Source organism: Pteropus vampyrus, unplaced genomic scaffold (genome assembly GCF_000151845.1).
Source record: "Pteropus vampyrus isolate Shadow unplaced genomic scaffold, Pvam_2.0 Scaffold53, whole genome shotgun sequence".
Taxonomy (NCBI): Eukaryota; Metazoa; Chordata; class Mammalia; order Chiroptera; family Pteropodidae; genus Pteropus; species Pteropus vampyrus.
The window spans coordinates 5813446-5821035 of NW_011888834.1; the positions used below are offsets into that span (position 1 = coordinate 5813446).

General features: G+C 37.8%; 1 protein-coding gene across 1 annotated transcript; it reads right to left on the reverse strand.

Annotated features, from left to right (window-relative positions):
- Positions 1 to 3502: 3502 nt before the first annotated feature.
- GNRH1 (gonadotropin releasing hormone 1) lies at positions 3503 to 6282 on the reverse strand. The gene is made up of 3 exons (XM_011360349.2): positions 6136 to 6282; positions 4739 to 4834; positions 3503 to 3541 (listed from the first exon to the last, which is right to left on the reverse strand). Exons 1-3 carry the CDS (start codon positions 6274 to 6276, stop codon positions 3503 to 3505), a joined length of 276 nt encoding a protein of 91 aa, XP_011358651.1. The 5' UTR covers positions 6277 to 6282.
- Positions 6283 to 7590: the final 1308 nt, after the last annotated feature.

The window sequence follows — 7590 nt, forward strand, 5'->3', positions numbered from 1 at the left end:
TATTTATATATATATGTATATATTTGAAACCATGTGATTTTCAGACCAAGTGGAATTTTAAAATTAAGTTGGAAAACATAAGTTCCTTTTGGGGCGGGTTGAGAGTGGAACTATCAGTTATAATCTACAAAAGGAAAAAGATAGTTTTCCTTTTAGGTTAATGATTTCAGGCTGATTCTTATTATTCGGCCAAAGGTGGTCTCCAATACATGCTGCCCAAATTCATCTATTAATCATATCTTGTGAGTTGTTCATCCAAACCTTATCTAAAGCTCTGTTGCCATGATTTTGTAAACTACTTGGGTTTCAAACATGGACAGTTAGGAAGATGTGCATTGAAATAGAAAAATTTTGTTCAGATTTGCTGTTATTTATTTTTTAAATTAAAATGGAAATGTATTTTAAAGTTCATTGTGTGTTTAGTTTATTATTACCTGTATATTAATGACATGAAATCATTCCTGGACTTTTTCTTATCGATAACTCCATGACACATCACACCCAGAGTCCCTTCTGGCCTCCTTTTATTACAGGTCCTGTTAATTTAAACTGGTACTGTGGGGTCATAGAGTCGACTTTGCCTAGAAGCAATAAAAACTGCAGATTATTTGGTTCTTGCTCTGCCCCCACCTCCCCATCCAGCCCTTTGGTATTTGAGCTGACCAGTTTTCTGATCACAATGTATTTAATATAATAGGTTCTATTTCTTCATTCACCACAGATAATTAGGCAGAGGTAAAGAGAAATAAAGAGGTTGAAAGGAATATCTAATAACACATGGAAAGGATGGGAACCGATTCTCAAATTAGGTTGAACAGAACTATCACCTGGGAAGAGATGATACAAACCAGACTAATGAAATCAGAACTTCCAAGGGCAGAGAGTGGGACCCCAGGCATCAGTATGTCTTTTAAATCCGCCCCCGCCCCATGTTATTCCAGTGTTAGGCCGAGTCTGAGAACCAGCACTTGAGAGAAAATAACAGCTTTAGAAAATTGGTGTTTGAGGTGTGTTTCTTAAACTCCCTGCTGGGGTGAGATGGATTGGAGAGAGCACAGCCACACTTCAATGACAATAGCTCCACTGTTTTAAGTCCTGGCTTTATGCATAAGAATTTTATTTTTTTGGTGTAAGATTTTTTTCTTTTTTCTTTAATGTTCCAGTGCTCTCAAACATTTGCAATTTATTGCTTTGTGAAGCACAAATCCTCCACTGTCTGTGTGTATAAGAATCACCAAATGCTTCTTAAAAATCACCAAATGCTTCTTAGGCCCAAGAGACTTTGAATCAATAAGCCTGAGGAATCTTTTTCACTGTTGGAAAATACTACTTTAGAACACCTCCCCCTGTCAAAATTTATAAGTGCTTTTATCTCATGCAATGATTCTTGGCTTTTTTCCCAATCATCTCTAGGATACTGCAACTTTTAAAATTTTTGCTAAAATGGTCTATTTTCAAGCCATTCTTTTTGTTACTTTATCACTTAAAGTTATATATGATAAATTATCTAATTAAATTTAAAGCCATATATATTTGAGAAACCATCTAATTAAATGTCTCATGTGTTATGTTTCCCCACCCTTTATTTTGAAAGTTTGCAGTCTTTTTTTGTTTTAATCTACACACATTTGATAAGTTAGACGGTTCTTCAGATTCAGAAAAATGCTTAAAATTTTAATAAGTCATTTTCACTTCTTTCCCTTAGTCACTTGGGCGTTTGAGAATCAAATACCCAAAATGTTCATGTAAATTGCATACAACTGGATGCCATCCCAAAACCTCTGAAATCGCATTGGTTAGCTGGATGAGCATCTTTGTATCGCATTCAGGGAAGCCCACTGCTGGCTCCAAAGAAATTGTCACAAAGACAAGCTTTGGCAAAGGAAACCTGAGACTCCAAACAGGATGTATAAAATAAGTGAGTATGTTGCCTTCTTTTTATAATATATTAACTAATATAAAGATTGTAAATTATATTGTTTTTGTAAAAAAAAAAAAAAGTTACTGAGTGAATGATAGCCAGAAACCTCTCTTCCTACTTAATATTTCATTAATGAAATGCAGTGTTGCCTTTTGTTCCATAAAGTAGATTGTAAACCGTATGTCTGCCTAGTTTTATTAAAGTGAGAGTGAAGAAATTCTTTGATTCAATTTTACTCAAAGGGAGATATTTGGGGAATCTAGCATTGTATGGTAGCAAATATTTGTATTAAAAAGGAAGGATTTTCTCTCCCATGGACTGTTTCTGACCCTCCTTCAGATTCTTTAGTACAGGTCTTGCCCTTTTTGGAGATATAGAGCAAGGGAGAGGAGGAGGAAGGTTCCACCACTTCAACTAAAAGAGTTAAAAAGACCTAGATCTTTGCCATATGAATACAGGTACAATTTGTTGCTGTGACATCAGACAAGTTATCTGAAATTTGAGTTTTCCAAATGGTCTCATAGTCACTTGGAAGTAGAGAGGATAAATGAGAATGTTAGTGTCACAGTGCCTGGGACCTCTAAACTAACTGACATATGAGCTCCAGTGTCCTTTCTCAGCTCCAATTAACAAAATAACCAAGCTTCCAAGTTCAAGTCCACTGTCTGCTCACCATATAGGAGCACTAACCATGGAACCTGACACAACTGAGTGGATCTCTTAAATAACTCTCTGAGCCCCAGTTACCTCATTTCAAAGAAAAGACAATGGTAACCTTTCCTAGGTCATTATGAGGGTTAATGAAAATATTTATGCATGTATCTAGCACAGTCTGACATTCTTCTTTGTGGAGAATGAGTGGTGGCAATGCTATTTGACCCGGGGATGTGGGGGCACCTGAATCCTGCCTTCAACTGACTCTACACTCCACAGCATTTCTCTGGAGAAATACCAAAAAGATCAGGTAGGTAAATATTATTTTTAGGCCTCGGCCTCCAAACTCAGTGTATACCACTTGCTCTGGTGAATTTTGAGGGACCATGTGGAGCCAGAAGTAGCAATGGATTAGGAGCCCGGTAAGTCCTTTGCCTTATACCTCTCTCAGGTTCCAGTTGAATTTCAAAGGGATTGGAGACAATTGGGAGGAAGCCTTGCCATGGCCCCATGTGACTTCTGTAGGTTATGGTCAAAAATAAAGCTACAATCCCAGGGGAAATTGTAGCTGAATCAGCTTGGGCCACACTAATATGTGACTACTGCCCTTGTGGGTGCAGGTTGGTGATGGACCAGAGCTATGAGATTCCTGTAGTCAACACAGTGCTGACTCTGTTTCTCATTTGCCACCTGTAGACACACTTGGAGGACACCCCCTTTGTGGGCTTACAATGCCCCTTCCCCACCAGAGGTCTGAGTTAAGGAAACACTTCATGTTTAGGCCACTTTATTCAGAACACTACTTCATTATGAATTATGTGTAAGCTGGCATAACAATTTCTGAAATCCACACAATTTACAGCTATTAAGTGGGTTACAGAGTCAGAATTATACTTAGGTATTGTCGAAACTTCTAGACCAGTGGATTTAAATCTTCTGCCCAGTTTCTTCTTCAAGCAGACTTTTCTGAAAAATATATGAGTAACAAATATATCAAGGTTAATTTTACTAGCTGAATTTCATTATTTTTGATACATTGATTTCTAAAATGTCAATCGAGAAAGACCCATTTGTTTTTGTGCACTAGAAAGTGCCCAAGATATATAATCATGTCTTTGAAAGTTGTTTATAATAAACAAAATCTACATTAATAATTCAAGGACAGGATATGAGGAAGAGGTGAAAAAAAGGTCTGATGTATCAGCCATTAACCTAGCCTGTGCTTCAATTCCTTCTTTCTGATGTCACATTTGGAAAATTGCACTGCTCACTATTGTTTTTATCATATGGCAAGCAGAATTAGAAAAAGAAAGAAACTAAAGACGTCTGTTTGCTTTTTCCTTTGACTTATGGGTGCGGAGGTTCGAGTCAATGGAGAAAATGAAAACTATAGCTTATCTTCACGTATGATTTATTCAGGCTTTCCCTACTCCAGGGTATAACGTAATTAACTGTAATGCCTTCTAACTACAACAAATAAGTGGACCATGGAGCTCAGAGAACACCAACATTGAATTCAAGACTCAACTTCTATATTTAATTCTACTTCTACTCTTTTTAAACAATCAAAAACCTATATTAGGTTAATAGAGTTCCATTTTCGGTGGGAATTTGGAGATCGTTATAGTCCGATCAGAAAGCTGAAAATCAAATATATGGCTCTGATCATAAATTTACTAGCTTGGAATTTTTATTCCAAATGGAAAATAAAAATAAACTAGAGTACCGTTTTTGATTTCTACATTCCCCAGGGAAAACCATGTCATATCAAGGACAGTGGAAGAATCGGTGGAGAGGTGTAGATTACCTAGAGAAAAGTCGGGAGATCGATGAACCTACTTGAAGAATGAATATGGAGCAGTGGGAAGAAAGTTTTGTCTGTCATCCCAATGGCTAGAGCCAACATTAGCAGATAAAGGTTACAGGGTGATTTTAATTCAATGTATGAAAGGGAAAATAAAATTTCCAACGTTTGTGCTAACCACCGAAAGGGGGTGTCATGAGATGGCAAGGAGCCCCATTACAGGAGGAACCCAGGCGATCAGGAAGGGAAGGAAGACTTGCAGCGGCTGAGAGGTGGTTGCCCGAAGCGGACAACCTAAGAGGTGGTACCCAAGGGCTGTTCCGTCTCTAAAGCTCTGTGTTCTCGTCGCTGTAACTCACCAGCGCTCCCTTCAGGTCCCTGAGGGCAGAGCGTGGCTGGTGAATGGTGCATTCGAAGCGCTGAGGTTCTGCTAGCTGATCAACCTCTTGCGCCATCTGAAGAAAAAGAATATGATTCTTGTAGATGGAAATAAAGGAATGAAATAGGATTTTTCATTTCCACTAAAAATCGTCTGTGGAAATGAGGTCAAAGTGGACGTGGGACTGAGCAACCTGCAGAATTGGCAATTCTATATGCTTTAAGAACGTAGATCCACCGTCAGCCGTTTTTATGGATTGGCGTAGGGTTCTGGAGGTGATGGTGATAATGTGGGGAGAGAATATTTTCTCTCTAGAGATGATGAGAATGAGGTACTTCTAACCTCATGAGGGGAGTTTATAAAAAATATGTTTATAGTTAGTTATGAATAGGGTTTTTATTTTCTAGTTTTTACGAAGTATGTCATAATTAAATGAGAGTTGCTTCACATATAATCTGTGAAAAAGAGACTTCAAATTCTGTGGCTTCTTTATTTTATACTAAATTATTTTTATTGTTTCTCCAGAAAGAGAGATTTCGTGCCACTGAAAACTAAGTGGTTTTAAGTTTCTCTAGCTAAGTTTCCCATTCTCAGGCCTATACTAAGTGTCCCAGCCCTGAATCACTCATCCTTTACGGCCCAGTTTGTTTCTCGTTAACTTAAAACAAGAACTATTTTTTTGCTTGTTTGTTTGTTTGTTTTTATTAATCCACTCACATTGTTTGGATTAAACAGCTAACATATATGACCTCTCTCATGTAATCCTTACATGACCCTAAGAAGTCATATTTAATAGATCGACCAAGTACTCTGTTAATGCTGGTAGTAGTACTGAAATCTAATTTATATGAAATCAAATCCAGCATATTTTCCAGCATATAATTTGTCTCCTTGAGCTTGCTAACTCCTCTGCTCTAGTGGCCTCCAGCCTCTTTGCTGTATATAAAAGAAATTAAAGAGCATGCACCCTTGATAAGGATACTTATTTACATGTTATAAAAATGTAATGCTGACTGACCTCATATTGTAGATAGTTTTAAAAGATGAAATAAAACAAACAAACAAAAAAGCAGAAGCCCTAAGATGTTCTTTCCAGATCCCAAAGAATCATCTTGCCCTAGAGACCTTGGCTCCATCCCATTGTACGACTCACTGCTTTGCACTCTTTGCTGTATTCTCTTGGAATTATTCTTATTCTTTGCCTCATTAGTCCCCATCTGAATTGAAAGCAGGAATGAGACTTTATCTAAGTGTCTTAACACTCCTGGAATACCTAGGGTGGAGCCTAGAGTAGCACTATTGAGTTGCCTACAGAATGTTAGTATAGTTACATTGAACCAAATAAAACATCTTATTTTGAAGCTGACAGAGACTTACCTCTTGGAAAGAGTCAATCAAATTTTCTACATTTCGCTTTCCTCCAGGGCGCAATCCGTAGGACCAGTGCTGGCTGGAGCAGCCCGCCACACATAACGTCAGCAGAATAAGTCCAGCTAGAAGTTTTGGAATTGGCTCCATTCTAAGGAATATCAATGCAACAATCAAAATACACCAAGGCTGGATTGAGCAAAAAGTAAAGAACCCTTTGGTGAAAAGCCTAACATTTGTGTCACTAACCCCAAAAAAAGATGAAGGTAAGAGTCGTCTATAATTTCCGCATAGATGTGGAAATGCACTACCCAGTTGCTTGCTTGTTTCTTAGCCACTGGGGACAAAAATCGGTACTTTAAACTCACATGTTGAGTACTTTAGGAACTAAACTAGCCTACTTTTATTTTCATTATTTATTTTGTTATCTAAACTTCATGATCCCTCCCTCAGCAAATTCACTTTTTTTTCTTAATCTGCAATTGGTTTTCAATTGTATCATTCCTGAGGTAAAGGGAATTGGATCATCTGCTCTGGTAAGTAGCTCCGACGAGGAATTTCTGACTAATAGAGAGTTGCTTGGCATTAAATGATTATACTGTGGTACTAATAACATTTATCTGAGTATCTATCTTATAGTTTTCCATGCATTTGTGCTGGCTGGGCCATCTGTGAGAATGAGAGGGGACTCAACACTTTTCAAAACACTGAGTCCCAGACCAGATGCCTCCCTGGCCAAGGCAGCTTCGAATTATCTAATGACGTGTAGCATTCTTACGAAGAGTCTTCAAATTAATTTGCATTTGATGGGAAGAGGCTAAAGGCAAAACCAAATATTGGTCGATGAGCTGTTGCAATTCCCCAAAGGCTGGATCTGTGTGGCCAAGGGTAACACAGATCGTGAAGGTCAAGTTTTCTTTAGATACTCTCACGTCTAGACTTAGCCTCTAAGAAATAAAATGCCCTATAAATAGACAATAATATGCAGTCTAGAAAAGAGTACTAGAAACACAAAGCATTTTACCTGTTTGAGAGCAAAGAGCCAAAAGAATGCCACGCTTCCTTTGGAGTGTGTAAAGTTGTGTGCCTTTTCATTTTCCTAGCTCCCTTTTTATATGAAACTTATCCAGGATACTGAAATCTTTCCCGCTGTTAAATTGTACTGCACGTGGACTATCTTCTTAATAGTAATTTTTTTAATCCTCGCATAAAGCCCTTTAATGGTGTACGTAATTGGAACACCCATTGTTATATCTGTTGAATTTACTTAAATCTTGGGCAATAAAACCTCAGCTAAGACTTTTATAGCAGAGGCCACAACTCAAAGAGATTAAAATCTACTTGGTTGGCTTCCCTTGAGGAAACTGACAGACCCATCAAGAGTTCAAGGGAAATAGCTATCTTAGACTAAGTGATGCTAAATGGAATAAAAACTTTCACAAAGGAGGCCATGTAGTAATTATC